General features: G+C 41.8%; 2 protein-coding genes across 2 annotated transcripts in view; both read left to right on the top strand. All coding sequences in view use genetic code 11, as the record gives it.

The window, feature by feature from the left end:
• Positions 1-6,817: 6,817 nt before the first annotated feature.
• EGR_08925 (hypothetical protein) lies at positions 6,818-11,059 on the top strand (the record flags this gene model as incomplete). The annotated part of the gene is made up of 4 exons (XM_024498174.1): positions 6,818-7,072; positions 8,284-8,562; positions 10,325-10,696; positions 10,817-11,059. The coding sequence occupies 4 exons, from the start codon at positions 6,818-6,820 to the stop codon at positions 11,057-11,059; spliced, it is 1,149 nt and encodes a 382-aa protein (XP_024347419.1).
• Positions 11,060-15,414: 4,355 nt separating this feature from the next.
• The window catches only part of EGR_08924 (hypothetical protein), a gene marked incomplete at both ends in the record, with an annotated part of 6,532 nt that continues 1,887 nt past the window's right edge, over positions 15,415-20,059 (top strand). The window contains 10 exons of the mRNA XM_024498173.1: positions 15,415-15,458; positions 16,160-16,224; positions 16,447-16,510; positions 17,253-17,361; positions 17,405-17,484; positions 17,526-17,604; positions 18,393-18,551; positions 18,601-18,649; positions 18,745-18,806; positions 19,455-19,659. Of these exons, the coding sequence (XP_024347418.1) occupies positions 15,415-15,458; positions 16,160-16,224; positions 16,447-16,510; positions 17,253-17,361; positions 17,405-17,484; positions 17,526-17,604; positions 18,393-18,551; positions 18,601-18,649; positions 18,745-18,806; positions 19,455-19,659 (916 nt within the window). The remainder of the gene's footprint in view (positions 15,459-16,159; positions 16,225-16,446; positions 16,511-17,252; positions 17,362-17,404; positions 17,485-17,525; positions 17,605-18,392; positions 18,552-18,600; positions 18,650-18,744; positions 18,807-19,454; positions 19,660-20,059) is intronic.

The following is a 20,059-nucleotide window of genomic DNA, read 5'->3' as shown; positions in this document are numbered from 1 at the left end:
GTATGTGGGAAGATCTATTTGGGGGGGGGGGGGAGTAGTGTTAAAGGCGATATCTTAAAAAAAACAGGGTAGGTGGTATCATGATTCCAGAAGTATTCCACTTTTGAAGTCGATCTTAATTCACAAAAACCTGATCTGTTTCTACTTGTAATGGTCACCAACAAATCGACATCATTTCAATAATCCTTCTGCGGTGAGTCAGCCAAACCAGCTATCCTTCATTTGATATTCAGAATCAGTAACCACTCGGGTTCACTGTTTGTAGCCACCGATGTAGTGCTCCGAGTCACCTCATGAAGCTATACCAAAGTGGGAAGCTCATTGATGAGGCAGCGCGGGGACAGGGCAGAACCAGCGGAGATTGAGGAAACCGTATTTTCAAGATCCATTTAAATGTAGCAAAATAATACGGTAATGTGGTTCATGGCCTTCTTTATCTGTCTGCAGTTGTGGATGCTGTTGCCGAGGCCAAGGTGGGGGTGGTCAGGACTCAGCCTTCAACAGTGGTGGCACACCAACGGTTATATGCGACTTCGGTGCGGTGGGCAGCACTTCGCTGCACTCGATGACTTCAGAGGGTCAGGACAGCGCTCTCGCCCTCTCTGAGGTCAAGGACGATGGCACACCTGATCTGCCCCTCCTCCATGACGCCTCTGGCACTTTCGGGTCCATGGTAAGTTCTCCATCAATCTCTCCACCCATCCATCCCGATTCAACCTATTTATCATCCATTCATTCATTTTGGTTTCACCTATCCATCTTAGCTGCACCTCCTTCTAGACTGCTAATTTGCAATCGCGTTTCGAGGATAGAGAAGCCTTGCGGAGGTTTCTTGATTCCAAATTAGAGCATTTATCAATAACTTTGCATTTGTTCAATGGGGTTGGAACCCTGAGATTCCAAGAGACCTAAAAATATCGAAGGCTTTAACTGACAGTACGCAGCACCGTTGGGTCTCTGGCACGTCTACCATATGCTCGAGTAGGCTTTGAAAAAACTGCTCACGAGGGTTTTTATGGTTTGAGAATGGTGATCCGTTCAATAGCTTTCGGTGTTTTCGAATCCATTGTTGGTCTTTCAACTAAGCTGCACCATTTCACCAGCTTTATTTACTTAGGCTTTGCAATTTGTGGGTCCTCGATTCCGAGGTTATCGGAGACTTGCGATAAAATGTGGTATTTCTGAAGTAAAGGCCTAATCAACCGGTTTCAGGGTAATTAGATCCGTGGTCGGCCACGTAGCCGTCCCCTTCCATCTCTTTTTCCCGCTTACCTCCAGTTCTCGTAGTTTTTATTTCACGGCGCTTTAGATTTAGATTTCGAGATTATCGAAGGCCTCCTAATACATCTATGAGTGTTTCATGGTTTGACTTAAGTTTGAATTTAAGACACGCCAGCCATCTTTCATTTCCTTCCAGATTCTTCGTTTCAGAGACCCATGTCTGCTCCGGCTCAAGGTTCTAAAAACCTTTCATGTGGATTGCCTACCATAATTTTTTTGCCTCGGTAAGCATAAACGGTAAATATTGTGGCTCTCTGTCCGGCTTTCGCTGACTCAAAGCATGTAATTTTGCTTCCTGTACATCTGGGGAAAATTTAGTTAATTGTACTTTCTCCCCATTTAATACTCCCAAGAATCAACCGCATTACAATCACCAGTGAGTTTAGTCCTTATTTGTATTCTACTCAAGTTTAAATCAGCCTAGGATATAAAATAAAAATAATTTTTACTTCAACTTGAGAAATTGGGAATGATAGTGGAGCAGACCTTCGACCAATTGGAAGGCTGATTTCCGCCTGTCAGATGGGTCGATGTCTAATCTTTCCGATTGGTGAGAATTTTCAGGTCTCATCGCAACATCCTTCATGTTTCTTTTTTTTCTTTTTCCGGGGGATTAGGGAGAAATTTAAACACATCAATTGGGCAGCAAAGAGGTGATGCTTGTAACTACTATGGTTACTAGCAATCCACATCCGCAATAGTAGTGGCCATTCCCTCTTTAACAACTGTTTCACTTTGTATGTATGTAATCACCTTTTTTTGAGGAGAAATTTGAATCTGTAATTACTTCCTGAATGTCCGAGCTAGCAAAAGCTCTAAATGTGGCTTTGGAATGTAGGTGGGTGAATATTTTGCGTGAATTCCTTTAGTCTTTTTACGGCAAAACTTCACAACAACCTCACTGGCTTTTCATAGTCTGTCATTCGGAGAGTTCAAATACGCCATGCTTTTCGTCAAGGAGAAAACTCCTTCAAAGTGTCCAGAATTTTAGCATTTTTATAACCTTTATCTTATTCTGCGCAAACATAGTGACTGGAGTTTCTGTGAATGGATAAATAAATCCCTGAAGTTTATTTTGAACAAAGGACCTTCTACTTTTCCATAACAATGAGTTGAACGGAACCTACTTGGCAAGGGATTTTTTCTCTTGACAGGTTCAGAAACTGACATCAAATTAGGCTATAGTAGCCAGAATTTCCTTCTCGACCTGATGCATTTTGACTCACATTTCTTATCTCATCTGCGATTGGTTGAAAATTGTGTGATTTTCTTCTGGTTTGTTGCTAATGAGACTGTGAGCCTTCTAGAAGAAATCAATTGTCTGCTTTTGACATCTCTCCTCTTAGTGGTTCTTTCTTCGATTATTACGATTGCTCACTCCATTGGTCGGCTTTGAAGGTAGGCCAGATGGCCCAATGATGGGCTGTGTTGTCAAAGTCAATGGAGCTCAAGGTTGTAACTCACCTTTCTCTCTCTACCCAACTCTTTCTGACATCAAGAACACTGCTTAGATTGGCTTTCCCCTTCTCCATCACTCTATTCCACGCCCACTTTTCAATGCGGAACAAGGATTTTAAGACCATCCTTTTTTCCCCATGAACAGGATATGCGCTTTATCCTCTACAATGATTCGCTGGTTCAGCAACAGTGGAGTTAGTTGATTTGGTTTGAATACCAAGGAACTTAATGATCCATTTACTTAATAGGTGGGGCATAAAGGAACATGGCCTATTTTTAAATGCTTGTGAACTCGAAACAGTTTTGCGGGAAACGAAAGTGCGGTGTATCAAACACTGATACATTAGTCATGAGTGTAATTTTGTACAAGATCATCTAATTTTCCTTAGTGATTTCCTCATATTTAAGATAAGTCAAAAGAGGTGTCACCTTTGACGTACTCAGTAGTTCCTCTGGAAGTGACCTTGAAAGAATCAATCAACGTGAGACGGGTTAAATATCCTTTTCGGTCTACTTAGCCTAGTTTAATGACTCGTAAAATCCGATTTTAGTAGCAGTTTGGCCTAGATTCAATTAGGGGCAAAACCCTAAGCAATGCCATCATCTTACTTTATGTAAGCTCCGCGCTCAATGAAATCGGAGGTAGTAGACACCTGCCACAACTATCGCATTGAAAGGGCATACTGTTTTAATTTTACACTAGAACTAGTCTTTTTAGATGACTCTTCATGCTTAACGTGCTCTGAAAATACCCCTCGTTACCTCGCACTACTAAACTTCGTGTTTATTTGACCTTGAGGTGGCCAATCAGCGTCGTGTTGATCCAAAGATGGGTTTCTTCAATGGCATTGGTGGATTTTCCTCAAGCCAATAGGTGCTCAATTCCCATTTCAATGATATTTTATTTTAATAGGATCAGAGAATGCTATTCTATAAATATTATTCTACAAAAACCATTGTTAAGTACCTTAAAAAGACCAATTACTATCAAGGATTTGTGGTTCCAATAGCGTCCATTCCTCTTGACAAATGACGGGCAGATCTCCCTTTTATTGATGCTTGTGCTTAAATTCAACTACGGAGCCGTCTTATGATTTCGTATCGCTTAGTGAAGTTGAAATCAAACGCAAATCTCTTCACCCAAGTCCTCACAAGTAAGGCGTAGGGTGTCTATGTAAATCTGATGTCACAAACTACCCCTCTCCCAGTTCTTTTGGTTTACTTGAAAAGTACAAATGCGCAGAGGGGCTTGATTTCCCCGCCACGAACACAAACACACACGGGTTACACTTGCAAAAATGCGTGATCCGCGACCTTGACGTCTGTCGACGTGGTAACCGTGTGAGAGCGCGCACGCACGCGCCTGTGTTATGCTGTCTGCTACACCGGCTCAGGCAGCAGAAGCAGCGTCACGCATATATGGGAAGGAGGGGCTTGATTTAATGGGATTTGTAAATCAGCTAGACCATTCATTAGCCAGCGAATTAAGGACTGCCGCCACTATCGTGGTCACCTTGAAAAGGCCTATTCCGTGTTTCATTTTATTAAGTATCAACAGTTTACCGTTGTCTATAATGATAATTATTAAATTCGCTAGAAATTGAAGAACGTCCTTAGTGCTGATTCACTACTTTGCTGTTATAATTTGGACTCAACCATTTTAGAAGCTAGAAGTTAATGTGGAATTGTCAAATTGGTATTAGCGAAAGTAAATAAGCAATCCAGATACAAAATTTGAATTTCATAGATTACATTTATGGAGAGGTTTTGGCTGTGGCGTCCAAGCCAACCCTGAAGAAGTGAAAAGCCAAACGAACTTACAGGAGGCCTGTGAGACCAGTAGCGGGAAAATTAAAGTTCAGATACACAACTAAACCGAATGCCATTCTACTACGTAGCTACCTTTGATATTTTTAAAAGATAATTGTGTTACGACTTCCTTAATTTCGTGGTTGCTATGCCATTCTCAGCCAGGAATTTAGCCCGGTTTTATAGTTAATAAACAGCCTTTAATGGAATCATAATTTACTAGCGCATTCTTTGTTTTGACGGGCATTTTAGTCTCCCGTGACTCAGCCACCCATATTAGTTACCTTCTTCGATGAGGTTATTGTATTCCATTCGAGTGAATTCGCCAACACTTTTACCGACATATCACCCGAGTTACTAGTGCCTAAGACTGCGAGCTGGTTGGGGTAGGTGGGGAAGAGCGGGGCTCTAGACGCCAATGTGGAGGCGGAATCTCACGAGACTGGAAAGATTTATGTAAATGGCTGAAATTCTACCACATAGATCACGTCTTCTCCTGAGCCTCGCACCTTGTGCTTCTTAGAACTACCTCCCCGCTTTGATCTGTTCTGGCATTTAAGTGATTTTTACTCGGCTTTGAGGGCAGGAACAAAAAGGATTATGCTTTTTTTTTAAAACGAAAAGGCTCCTTATTTCTATATCGTGGTTTGAAATGAGATCCCTCCTACTATTATACCTATCTTTCCTTCTCCTGTGGGGGGGAGTCATTTGGAAGCAGGCTTATCCCCTCCTCATTTTTACTTCCCACAATGTTGCCATTATCAAGCCGAATTAATTACTCCAATGGTTTAGAAAGCTCACTTTGAAGGAAAAATTCAGTATTTTTTTCCCCTTTACTATTGACTGCGACATTATCACAAGGCGATTGTCATGGTAGCCACTAGCGTATTAGGGGTATAGCAAGGGTCTTTATTTTGTTCTCCCATTCATTTTATGCTCTGTCGGTTAAAGTCCAAAAGTAGGTCCAGACATTGTAATGGCGGACTGTCTTGTTTGAGACTGGAATTTGGTAAAAATAAATTCCCTCCTAATGAAGGAGGAGCATAGAAAGTGGTAAATTACTGAATTACGTTTTTCCACGAAAAAAGGATCTCAATCAAACTGGGTTTTAGCAGTCCACACTTACGGGTTATTCTAACTTTGGTGGTTATTTAATGCGTGAGTTAGTGCTCCAAGCTTTCATTATATAACTGTAATAGTCCAAAGCATTTAATTTTCGCGGGCCCACCTCTTGTCGATTTAATTGGTTATTTCATCTTTCAGAGAGCTACTATCGGTCATTATTTACACTAATATGTGAAAGTGAATTCACAAGTTTTGCATCCAAATTTGACATAATTGTGACCTGCTTCCAAATTTTTAATCGGTCCACAACGTAGCGTCACTCCCGCGGTCTTCGTCGACTCATACAAATTCGCTTTTACTTTACAGTCAATTTCCACATGACTTCGTTTTCTTCGCCTCCTTTGCCATTGCTTAATTGTTTAGAAAGTATATGTATTTTTTGATGCCATTTTTAACTCCAAACCACATTTATTTTGGTACCACCTAACGCAGGGGCGATTGTGATAGCCTTAGTGACACTGTAAGTGGAAAGCCGTGCTTCTTGGATAATTGAGATTGACTCAATTCCTTTTTAGACGTGACTATTTTTTTCTACTACAAAAACCTTGCCTTATGAAATCATTTGGAAAGCGAGCCGTAATTAATTTAAAGTCTTCACCGCATTGTTAAAGTGGGAGCACCTAGTTCGGCACCACTGTCGGCGCCTTCGTAAAGTCTGTGGGACCTCAGTTATCCCAGAAGGTATCATAAGGTTGATGGGCCTAGAACCAACTTCATTGTTGAGGTGCTACCTTCTAGTGGACTTGGAGCATAAATAGAATGATCGATGGGCTGTATACATCCCAACTTGACCTAAGCGTCCTTTACATTCTTATTAATCACTGTGAAATGTAATGTTTAGCCTTATTTGGATATTTTTCAAATGTCTATGGGCTTATCTGCCACTTAATCGTCGCAAACTGTGTTGTCAGGGTTTGTTTGCTAATCAAGGTTCACGGCTTATTGAAGTTCTACTGCGAGCACATCCCATGAGAAGCTCTTTGAAGCTTCGCCTTGACTTTCTTCTTCCCGTTGTCCTGCCCTGTCATTGCTAACATGCTGCCTACCAAGGCCATTCCCAACTCTTTGAACCGGGGGGAGGTGTTGGGCTATGAAATACTGCCCATAATTTCGTAATTTCACATCGGCATGGTACAGTTGTTGCATGGACGCTCATAATATATTCAAAAGTGACCTCGCTCAACCACTGCCTGAGGCTGAGATAACTGCCGAAATTCAACGTGATTTTCGTAGAGCTTCTTCTCGACATCCACAACAGATGCCTCTTTCTACGACGGTTTGGTGTCACACCCAGCCAGCAAAGTCGGAAGTGTTGTCGTTTCGAACTGAGTGGGCCGATGCCCAATTCATTCCTGATGACGTTGTGGAGCATAAGAGTTTGGAAGAGGCTCTATTATTTGTGAACTGAGAAACTAAAAGAAACTCCATGCTATCATCTTGAAGGTTGATTCATGGAGTGGCAGTTTGCTTCATGTCAATAATTTCATCCGTCCAACAGACTGTATTGACACCTGTGCACATTAAATTCCCCCTGACGGTTTCGAAGATCCTTCAAATCTGCCATCTCCAACTTTTTCATGTGTAATGGAACCCGCCAAATCGTTTAATGTAGCTCTCTGAAGGCGTCCATTCATCAACCTCCTTGATACCGAACCCTGTGTTTAAAAGGTTAAGTGGCATCTCAAACACCGCATTTAGACTCCTGCAATTGGCCCATATTTCCTTCACCGGCAGGTTCGCTTTTTCTTTGCCTTTGTACGTCGGTTGAAGTGGAGCTGCTTGCAAGCTTGGTGCGTACAGCCTCCTCGAAAGTGACTCTTATGTTGGCTTCCAATAGGTGAGAAAAAACTCAGATGTAAGTGCATTACGGTGGCAGTGGATAACCTTGACTAACCTTTTTCTCATTTATTAATAAATTCATAGTTGGGCCTCAGGTGTTATTTTGCTGGTGATGGATTGCATCAATGGTATGGAGATCTATGTTGACATCAGATGACATGAATGACAGATCCGCTACACTTCTAAAAGGATTCCTCTTGAAGTTGTAAATCACTTCCGAGTTCCGACTGTAGATCTTTAATAACCTGTCAAGGTTGCCTTTTCATCACAACAGTTGAGTGAAACAATTCTACCTGTTTCCTCTGCAGTTTTACAAATCCCACCTCATATTATAATTGGCTGCCGCTTTTTTGACTTGCTTTCGCCGGACAAGCGGCCATTAAAATGAGAAAACTTTTCCTAAAGATGCCTTTCTTGTCGATTGCGAGGCTTTTGCCCAAGCTTCTGCATTTGGTATTGCAGAACCTCCACAGTACTTCCTTTTGCCTCAACATTGATTTGGCGTTGGTAAGGGGCGTTTTTGTTAAGGACTGAGCAACTGTTAACAAAACTTACTTGAGAATGTTATTTTAAAGGTCAGAAGGCTGATAAGCATGAGTGAATCAGTTATTTTTACCCAATCTTACTATACCTGAACCACGGTATTTAACGAAGCAGCCACCATGATGGAGGCATGAACCCCGGCCATTAATTTCCCGGCCCGCCCTTCGGTTTGTTAGCCATTATGACTTATTGAGGGATAATTCCGAACTTGTTTTTCCCCATTTTCAGCTCCTGGCCAACGTCTACCAAGCTCAAAGCCTCCTGCCTAACCATCCAGCGTCTACGACGACATCGGCAACAACGGCGGCAGCCGTAGCGGGAACAATGACGTCAACTGCTGCAACAACGGGATTGGGCGATGTGGACAAGACGAACACCTTCTCACTCCCTACCACCCAATCACCTGTCCTGCTTCATTCCTCGCCTTTCAGTACTACTACCGCCCCCGATTTGGAACGTCTAGCTCTGAGACAGGAGCTGGAAGAGACACGATGCAAGTTAAATGCTGTAAGTGACGTGCTTCTACGTGTCCTCCCTGCTTCCATGGTTAGCTTCTGAATTAAGTCATTTTCTATCGGTGGGTTTTTGTGGTGGATCAGGGGATTAGTTATGAAATAAGGGGATTTTGACTGTGATTCGCTTAGTTTAGTAGTTTAGAACAATTTGCTGTTCCCATGTCGGCATCTTCTGCAGGGGATGCAGATGTAATTTTTCAGAACGATTGGTTGAATTCCATTTAAGATGTTTTGCCATTCTTCCCTTCGTAGGTGAAAATCCATAATTTTTCCAGCTTGGAACAAGATTAAAGGTCTTTAGTCCTAAATTTATCTTCCTTCATTCCAGCACACAAAAAAGGTGGAAGGATAAAAATAATTGCCTTTGTTAAACACTCACACCCAACCGGCAAACTTAGGCTTGAGCATGGGCTCAAATCGCTACATTTGAGCTCATGTTGTGACCTTGCGTTTTATGATATCACTTTGAACACACTGTGAACAGCTCATTTGTGGCCAAAATAGTTTAACCCTGGCTCAATTTTGGATATCTTTCGATTCTCCATTCTTGAGTCTTTACTCTCCATTGTCTGGACTCTCGACTCTCTGGACTCTTACTGACAGTGGACGAATGACGTTTGTTTCAACTACCAGTAAGAACGAATTAGGGCGTCAAACAGTTTTATAATCTGTTTCAATGCGTCGTAGTTCTTGTTGTTGCCATAAATATGGAATTGTGGCTGTTGAGATGCCAACCAATTAAGAGCCCTTCAGTGAAGTATTATAAAGCTGTAACTAGCTATGAACAACGCTCATAATTTCTGTTTGTACTTGAAATGATTTTCTATCTCTCCAAGCTTCTGTACTCGTTAATTTCCTTTATTTGTTTATTCCTGTCGACTTGGGTGTGTGTATGTGTTTAACCTCCCTTGTCGGAGGGCTCAAACAACAAACAACCCGACAGCATTGTCCAACAGTTCATTTGGATGAATCGGAGATGTGTGCATACTTATAATGTGACTTCGTTATGCAACTGCGGAGAAGGAGAGCGGATAACTTAGTCTGGCCTTGACTGAGCGTTTTGATTGGTCTACTCTACGTTACTTGCAACCATGGTGATAGTTAAATAAGGTATTACGCTTGCGTAAATATGGTAAGAAAAAGCGGTTAAACGACTGCATTAATTGAGGTTTCTCATGGCCCTGTGGGTTGGGTTGAGGGCTAATTAAAATTGGTTAAATATACCATTTAATTGTACCCAGGACGATTGTTTAAATCTCGATTTGGGTTGCCTATAAGACTATACAGAATCTAAATTTGTTAGCTGTATATGCGGTTGATCCCTTAAAAAGTAGCTAAAGTATACTTTCTGGGTGAGTACTTAATCTATACCTGCTTTAGTACCTATTGACTACTAGCCCAGAGGACCCCACTTAGCGCGAAGGCATTATAAGACGGGAGTTTCTGAAGTGGCCGTATTATGGGTGAACAGAAGGGCTGGGCGACAGGTACTTGCCACCATCATACAGGCCGAATCATAAAGGACGGCATTGATCCGTGCTTTGGCTGGCACAAGAGGTCGAAACAGAAGTTATTAGAGGAACGATAGTGCTATGATGAGACTGTATCCTCGTTCCATCTCGTAAATTTGAGTCTCAAAGTTCTAGATGCCACGTCCACTACTGGATGAAATGCACTGACGCGCACAAAGTTGTAGACGATCACAACAAGCATAATTCTACTATAATCCAGCCAACTTATTTTATCCTTTCAAGAGCCTTCAAGATCTTGAAGCACTGCGCTGTGAGTGTGCGGAACAGACACAGCAGACATTGGGACTGCAGTTGGTGGTGCGTCAGATTGTGATGATCCTTTTTAACCACCTTGCGGAAGTTCGCCGATTGCAGGAAAAGCCACCACTGACACCACCCTCGGCGACTGCAACAGGAACGACAACACCCTCGTCAGCTCGGGACGCCAGTCTCACCTTCCTCAATGATCTGTTGCGTGTGCTGCTCTACGACCCAACAGTGCGATCAGCGCTCAGCAGCGATGGCATCACCGGCTCCACTGGTGCCTCCACCACAACCCCCGCTGCGTCAGTTACAAAACGACCATCCTCGTTGAGACGCAAATCTTGCTCCAATGTGAGTACGCACATTTGTCCTGATTATTACTAATGATGGGAGCATAAATCAACTTGATCTGTCCATCCGCAAACAATTCAAGCAATATAATTGGATGGTGATGTGAGCTATTCTCTGTAGCCTCCAGGGTCGTGGAGTGGCGGTGGAGTCTTGGAAGATCTGGAAGAGGAGGACCAATCACGCCTGGGTGCTATGGAAGAGAGCACCTCCTTCGAGGACGATCTTCGACTTACGCTCTTTTCCTCCTCCCATCACCACCGACAGCATCATCATCACCACCAGCAGCACCAGCATGCGATTGAACATTCATCCAGCGTCGGCAACATCAACAATAACGGCAATAGCAACATTCTGAATCCTTAGACCGTGCACACCATGGCATTCTCTCAGGGAAGCCGATTCTCTGCATCCACCTGAAACCTCCAACTATATGCCCACATCCCCCTTCCTTTCCACCCATCCCATCTATCCACCTGTCGATCAGTTGATTGTTTGATTGGTCTAGGCATTTACGTTTTTCGCATAGGATTGTCTCCGTCACCAATGTCACTGCTGACGCCTTTTCATTTATTCTGCTCTTTTTTGTCTCTCTCTTTGTCCTATCCATTTCTGTGTTTTTAGTATCAATTGGGCGAAGAAAAAACCACAAAACGAAAACAAGATCTGTTTGTTTGCGCGCGTTCTCCTTTTGTACCCATCTTTTGCCATGTAGGCTTTCGACACCTCATTTTGCCATTTTCGCGCGTTTTGTTTGCTGACTTTCCTCTCCTCCTCTCTCGTTTTTTTACAACTGCTTAGACATCCACAACCACCGCCACTGCCACCGATGCTACTATTAATATTTATTATGACTACTACTAATTATTGTTAATATTGGAAACAACACTAGTACTCCTCCTCCCCATCGCTATTTTTGATATTGACATCATGCAACACATCTACTTCTCCTGGCGCTCACCCTCTCTCTCTGACTATCACTAGCGATCTCAACATGCAAGACGCGTCACTAGATGAATTTCAGTAAGCGTAGATCCTAATTTTACACGTGACTCTGAGGGTGGGTGGATGGGTGTGTGTGAGTATATTTATGACCGTCATACTGCCATCCCTACTCCGCCTCCGCCTCCTCCTCGTCCACCACCTCTATCGACCCTACTTTCTGTCTGTCAGTCTACTTCGAGTTTTATACCAGTAATGACCATTTTCATTTATTCCCACTTTATATTATTACCAATATCTATTACCTCTATATGATACCTTTATGTATACCTATGTATGCTAGTGCACGTATGTGTGTTTAATTTGGAATCCACAGACACACACACAAACACATGTCCATGAATCATTTTTTCATGAATATTTTCTTGACATTATAAAACCACCTCCCTACCACTTAGCCCTCTTCTCATTTGCTCTTCCTTCTACTCTTCGTCTGGGGAAAAAGTGATAAATGCTAGGTGATTTTGGATGGTTAGGAATCGGTTCTCATCAAACCTTTGACGGTTTTGAGCTGGCTTTAGGAGGGCAATTTCCGTGGTCTCCACTAGTTGGGAAGCTAATGCTGCAGCGTATGCAACTCTGAATAACGGGTTGAGCTGATGGAGGATGGAGTTCAGTGCCAATTTCGGTCTTGGGGTTCGTCGATCGTGTCAGAGATCTAGGCAGGGATTAAAGTTAGTATTGAAGGGAATTATGATTACCTTGCGAAACCTTAATCCCCGCCTCAACGTTTCCACTGGTCAGTTCTTATTTTTTGGCCCCTAGATGGACTTTTGAAGAGCGACTTTCATGAAACTGAAACCGAGTTCAAAGTTCGCATCTTCCCTCTACGTTGGCAACCTCTGGACCCAACTGATTGATAAGTGGGGTGGTGAGAATTTGTGTGGCGTGAGAATACACCAGCCGAAATGTGAATTTAAGGGGAAAAGTGATTTAGGTTTGTGAAGCAGTTCCCAGTGCGTAGTCAACGTCACCACCCTAACATTCTTGGTTTGCCTTTCGAAGAGCGGGCCTTGTACAATACCGGATACATCCACATCCTCCGCAAAATAATCTTCGTTATCATTGTGAAGCCAATTAATTCTCATAAATAGCACAAAACGAATGATTAGGTTGAAGAGATTAGAAAGATGGTATTTTGGCGTGTAGCTGAACTTAAACGAAACTTATGTCGTGGCGTGGACACCTCGAAACAACAAGGAATAAAGGGTCTACCTGCCAAGAATGACTAGAGAATGCATAATATATAAAACCGAAGGATCCACTCCTAGAGGCGACGTTGATGAAATGTGTCATCTGATAAAGAACCTGGCTAACAGAGTGGCTTTGTTCTATGAACCATAAAAACAATCAGTCTAGGAACGAAGTACTTTTAGAGTTTACGAGTATCACTTAAGCGAGTCTTTGGCAGGCTTCTAACTCGACAAAGCTGAATATTAGAGCATAATATTTATCAAACAGGTAATAATCATTTTTTAGTGGACTGTCTTTCAGCTGACACCATTCACGGCACTCATTCTGGTGATGTGCGATATTACGCAGCTCTTCAACTCCCCAAGCGTCAATCCCATCACGAATGGAGTTCTCAACCTTTCCACGAATTCACCATGAATCAACTTCCTGACCTAAATAATTTGTAACTCCCTTAGAAGTAATTCGGATGCTGCAACGACACCCAACATGGCAGTTCGATCACTGCGGAGGTCCGCGAACAACCAATCGGAAGAGGGATAAATTAACCAATAGTGAAGCTCGTAACTCCGCGCCCGCGATCGGCCTGCTTGAAAAACGACCTGGAACACTTTTCCGGGAACTTCGTTGCATCTGTGGTAAATAATACCACTTTTGCGAATGCAGGGAATTCCAAAACTCGGTTTCTTAAAAGCAAATACGTTGCCTTTGGAATTGAGCTAAATGGTGCCTTGAGCGTCCTCTCGCTTTTGGACGTAGCCTTTCATTTAATGGGGGCAAAAAATTGATGTTTGTAGCAAAAATAACATATCTGCCATGTGGATCTTTTTTCCAACTTGAAAACTTCGCCATCTGTGAATGTAGCTTCAAATACTATGCCCTAGTGCTTGCTACACCTACCCGGAGGATTTGTTCATTGTAGTGTGTGAAAATTAATTTTAAATTTCTATTTAAAGCTACCTAATTAAATATTGGGCGCAATAAAGTTCCAGGTGAGAAGTCACAGTGTGAGTTTGACAAAACTGGCTCGTGAAATCCAGCGTCATGTCACTTGCTAGGTGGAGGCGTTTTTTGAAGTTCTGGGACATTGTAGCTGCTCGCACCTGATTGCAATATCGTAAGAGTCACTGTTAAAAATCACATACAGAATCGTCTCCTAGGCACATTTTTAAACAGATCGGTGGAAATGAAAACCTCAGTACTTGGGGTGGATTCGATTGAGAGAATTATCCAACATATAATGCATAATGTATATGATTAAAGGGTATTTAAGCAGTAGCAGTAAATCAGTATGGCTGACTTCTCCAAGTAACAAATTATGGTAGCTTCTCATTAAAGTGACGCATGTTTACCAGGCGAAGTAAGTTTTTGGATTTGAGGCCAAAAGCTACTACTTTACTAGTTTTTAGGAGTGTCAACAAAGGACCCGTCGAAATTGGCATTGACCTGGGGTTAGCTAGTAACATACTCAACTTGATGCACCATAGAGAGAGGTACTTAGTTAGTTCAAGCGAGGATAAATTAGAAACTGTGATTAGCAGACAAACAACACAGAAGACTAGTGACGAGGCAAGTGAACGCTGCGGAACACTTCGCCTCAGCGCATAATGCTGGCATCAGTCAGTGAGGCCGTGAAAGAAGTGGGAGCTAAGTGGCCACCAAAAGAGCGAGAAAGGCTAGTTCCCTAAACGATCCGACGTGTCATTAGACATGAGTCCTCTTAGACGTTGGTACATTTGTCGCGATTAACTTTGCCATTGCACAGCTATTTAAATTATTTGTGCATTAAATGTGCAGTCACTAGACGTAGAGATAAGGTGATACGTGACGTATAATGGGGAAAAGGAGTCGAGCAATTTAAACAAGATTGCGTTTAAAGGAATGTTCTAAATTCAGCAAGTGCTTTGCAAATTAGTAAAAAAATTCCATAAAAATTTCATTTTAAGGCGATTTTGGCTGAGCTGTTGGAATATGGTAATTTCTATGCTGATCTCATTTGCCAGGATTTAAGTTCAAGAATATCACAACTCCACTGTTTCGGCTAGTTAAGCAAAATACGTTCTCAATACCAAAGTATTTATAGGAATTTGAGAAACGTTTATTTTACACAATCAATAAATATTTAATTCAGCCAAAGGACGTGTCAGCAATATCTTAAGGAAAGTTTTGAAGTGCTGTTGAAAAATAGTTCTACAACACGCAAAGCTTACGGTTATGCGAGAAAATATTTTATGCGTGCCCAAATAATAGTTTTCAAGCCTCAACAAATAATCTGCTAAGTAATTGTAAGGAGGGTTTTTAACAATTTATGTTAGCTAAACAACTAATGCAATAGGTCTTAAAGCACTATTTGGCGGGGTGCATACATCCTACCCCGCGCATTATCTTCATCAGCGCGTGAGACCGAAATCATTAATTGCAAAATCGATTTTTATATTGCATTCTGACAAAACAGAAAATCATTAAAATTAGGACAGCGTTTGGCAAATCTTGGAGAGAAACATTTTTTTGAAGTGAAGCTTTAGTGCATGGCCAGTTTTAACACATTCACCCGCGTCTGTCCCGAAACTGGGTTCGTGCAATATCCCATTCCCTGATTAAAATAAGAGAGCCAAATTTGCTTCAAATAAACAAGCCTTGGGCAAGTTTAAATGTGGGCTCTACTGAAGTTAAATTTACCTAATAAAATTATTATTTTGCATTGAATGTTAAATTAAATTATTAAAAACAGGCTGTGCTCAGAATTGCTATTCAATAATATTACATTGCAATTTATGCCTACATGCCGATTTTAAATTTGGCATTTGAACTATGGTTAAACTAGCCCAAAAATTACCAAGTTTATGGCCTGTCGTTCTTAACGCCTTTCCTGTTGGCGCGATTTCAAAAGGGTCTTTGGCTTCTTGTGATATTCGTTTCTCAATATTAAGTGCCTTGTAGGGTCTGTTAGTTGTTTTTTTTTTTACCAGGGATTTGCTCTAAAATAAACATACTACTTTATTTTCCCAAAGTCCAAGCATTGCGCACCTCTTTAGAGTCACGTAACTTCCATGCATTTTTGCTTCGGTTTTCACTGATCTTACGGAAATATTTATCCTATTTTTCCCACTTTTCGTTTTTCGCGTCGTCAGCTATATCTTAGTATCTTTTTTGCTATGCTTTAGCCCACTGTTTGTTAGCGCAGTTCAGCGTAGAAGACGGTATTTTCACAACCTAATGATTTTTTGGAAAACGGAACTGCGAACTGATAAACGTATTTATACATTGTTTTAGGGTTGTGCCTTTCCTTTTTATAGCTGTTGCTGCTGCCCTTGACCACTGTAGGGGTGCGCTCTGCGGTCAGCGGGATAAGATCCTTGCTTGTTTATTGCCTTGTATTTTGTTACGTGTTAATTGTTCTCAGGTGGTTATCAAATTCCTAGGCAAGCAGCCTTAAGTACTTATTTGTGTTGGTGTGCCGATGCTCGCACATGGACTTTGCGTTGATTACGTCTCCGTCAAGGGCATTCTCTTTAATAGTGTTTCTAGAGGATAAATAAGAATAATTTTTTTTACTTTAGTGGACCCAATAATGCCAAAACGGAAAAATACCTACAATCAAGAAGTCGGCGACACCAAGAAACTGTAAGCCATTCGTCTACTTCCTCATTTCACTCATCACTTGTGCTTTGGACAGGAATTCGGCAGGGTCTTTTGTTTTGCACGGACTAGCACTGTTTATGTAATTTTGGAGCCTGCTGCTTATTGTGAAGATAAAAAAGACAAGTTCTATCTAAAAAATCTTACTGGTTTAACTGCTGTCAATGTCTGCTTTAATGCTTTTTAGAAAACCCTGTCCTGTCAAAGATACGGCTAACATAGACGTAATTATTTTATACTGTCCGCCACCTCGGCACTCTTGGCATTTGTAGCTGCATGGTGGTTTGGCGCATTACACTCACTCAAATGATAAAACGCTTCACGAGGGCTTGTTCTATGGTCACTCATTCTTTTTTCACTACCCTTTTAATCCTCTCAACCATCTTTTGTGGTTCCGGTTTGTTCAAATCCAGTCCCAATTCAGTACCGGCTACCATTCAGATTTCGAGATTGGGTTGAAGGGATTTTGACGGCCTCTTTGCCACAATTATCCATCGATTCAGTTATCCTCAGGGTATATTCCTTCTGGGAATTTTTGCCGTCATATTTACCCAGCAAAATTAGGATCATTTTTGAGCGGGTTTGCCAGGATTGTCGTGTCTGAGTTCCTCCAGAAGAAGCTTGAAAGCAGCTCTTTTACGAACTTACAGAGTGTGGACAAAGACGCTGGAGACTCCAGAAACTCACGTATAATAAGTAACATTCCGTCATACTAATCCTCTTTCAGTAAACGAACAACTCTCCTGGCCGAATCAGCACCAGCCATCCCAGACAACTGGACGCAGGGTATCTCACTGCTGATCTACAAAGACCGTAAAGCAAAGGCCTCTTCGAAAGTGAGTTCTTTGGAAAACGTCACGACCTCTCTCCTTCCTATAGGTCCTCGGTCTAGATTTGGACGGCACCGTTATTACGCCATCATCTGGTCGAGTCTTTCCAGTGGATGCCAATGATTGGAAGTGAGAATTTCGTTGATTCGTCAAGCGAATCTCTTGAATAGGCTCATTTCACCACGGATTCCCGATATTCTAAAGCGTTTTGCGGATGAAGGCTACGCAATTGTTATCATGTCTAATCAGGTGCGTGATGGTTGCCTGTGCCAGCTAACGCGTTTTTTTGCTGCTGTCAACGATTTGATTGTAGGACTTTATTTGTAGTTGAGGCTGTTAGACGAGATGACACGAGCTGTACTAAGATTTTTTTGGAGAGAAGGTTAAAATGGGAATATTAGAAGTGCAGCTAGGTTAGTGATATTTATGGGCTGTCTGTTGTTGTTTATCAAAGCATTCTTTACACTAAACTTGATTGGCTTCATTTTTGAAATATTTCTTCAACTTGTTTGTCATTTGAATCTTCGGTTCTATTGTTACTGTAGGAACAAACGTGACATGGTAGGGATTTTTAGGAGATCAAAAGTTAGAGATTATCAGTTTTTCGAAGCGTGTCGCGACCAAAATGAAGGCATTGGCAACCAGCGATGTGAATAGCCCAAGAGTCCAGCTAACAAACTGTTGGACCAGCCAAGGTTGTTTGAAGAGTCCTGCTTTAGGAGATAAGTTGGGTATTACGTGTGGGATTTGAGCCGAGACCACGGTGGGGGGTAGTGATAACCCCCAAGGCTAGTTTTAGCGGACACGTCCTTCTCGGATCGAATGTAGATTTCAGTCTAACAGTAATGATAAAACAGAGCTGAATGGTATTTAGGTGCCTTCTTTACTTCTGGGCAGTTTCGATGGCTGATTAAAAGCTTGGTAGCTTAACAGAGCAAGATTCCAAGTCGAAATAAGAAGCCGGCGGCTGGTTAAATTATCACTTTATATACAAAGCAAGCAGTATATTTCCTTTAATTCGTATACTTTCTTTTTAGGGTGGTTTGGAAAAAATGCAGGATAAGAAGATTCCCGAATTCAAAACTAGGTTTGAGGCAGTATTAAGTAAAATCGGCGTTCCCATCCGGGCCTATTTTGCCATTTCCAACGACGTCAACAGAAAGCCGCGAATAGGCATGTGGCAAGCGCTGGAAGCTGTAGGTTTGAAGTGTTTGTTCTCCCTACTTTCTAAATTTCCTTTGAAAGGATAACGATGGCATAGAAATTGACAGGAAGGTCTCTATCTACTGTGGAGGTGAGCACGGTCCGCTTTATTTAATTTATCTGTTTTCAGACCCCTTTAATTAGGAGATGCTTGTTAAAGTTTTGTGTTTAAATTAACGAATTTAGATGCTGCGGGACGAGTAGCTAAGGGCAAGATTAAGCAGGACCACTCGCATTGTGATCGCTTGGTGAGTTGGTTTTTTTAAGAGAAAGGTGACAATATTTTTTTGTAGCTCTTGAGTTATTTCTGAAGATATTATTAACCATAAAGTCTGGCAGTGGGGTTTTAACCAGTTTACAGGAGAGTCAGAAGATTTGCCATGGATATGACTACACAATAGAATAATTTTACTAGCACGTTACATTTCTATTTAAACGTATGTGAGAGGGCTAAATTGTGCTCATGTTGATATGGTACTCTGGTCGTGCCAATTATGCTACCCCTCTTGTAGTTATTCTGAGTACCGATAACCAGCTACTTTCGGTTTCGTTTAATGTCTGGAAGTGTCTCGGGCTCTCTAATTACCGTAGTTGGCTGTTATTCACTAACCCTTTGATACAATGAAGGGAGGAGTGGATTCTCAATCTTTTAATTCCATGTTTGTCTAGAAGGGAGCTATGGTTTCATAGCCACATCTCACCTGCGTTGCACTTGGTCTGTTTCTGAAAGCATGTCATCGTACAAAAAAGAATTGAAGGGTTGAAAACGTGGATTACTTGATTGTAAGCGGGAGGGAGACCTTGCGTAGCATCGCAAATAAGTTAACAAGTAAACCTTGTCCATAAGAGTAGTGAAAAAAAAGTTAAGTTTTCAAGTCATTTTTTTACCCTGCCAGTTTGCCGAGAACCTGGGAGTGCTCTTCAAAACGCCGGAGGAGTTGTGGAAGGAAGGGGAGCGGGTTGACTCCACCTATCCTCTGCTATTTAATCCAAAAGAGTTTCAAGATATCGCCTTTTCAACGTCATCCCCTGTACCTCCCCCCTTAAAGGATTTTCCGTCAAAGGGCGCGGTTCTCATTCTCATGATTGGATATCCTGCTTGTAAGTGTACAAGAGACTTGATTGATATAAAGATTTATTTTCTCTTTTATCTCACATGGTTCAAGTTTGACTCATTCATTACGTCATATCCTTGACGGTAATTCTAACTACTTAAATCAAATTCCAGTATAAACCGATGGGTTTTACCAAACGCCTCTCTGAACAAAAACTAACTCTTGGAAAGGCCAATAACACCAGAATGGAGAAGAATCGAGTTTAATTTTGATTAACTGCAACTAACTTAACGACGCGCGGTACCTGAGAGGGAGGCGAGCGTGTCCGATAGCTAGGTTACATCAACCAATGGGGAGACAATGTGAAAAGGAGTTTTTTGTATCCATCATGTTTCCATCCATCCATCCATCCATCCACCCATCCATCCTGTATCCATCCATCCTGT

This window comes from Echinococcus granulosus, assembly GCF_000524195.1.
Source record: "Echinococcus granulosus chromosome Unknown EG_S00124, whole genome shotgun sequence".
NCBI classification, from domain to species: Eukaryota; Metazoa; Platyhelminthes; class Cestoda; order Cyclophyllidea; family Taeniidae; genus Echinococcus; species Echinococcus granulosus.
The sequence above is the reverse complement of the archived record's forward strand: the minus strand, read 5'-3'. Positions and strand labels throughout refer to the sequence as shown.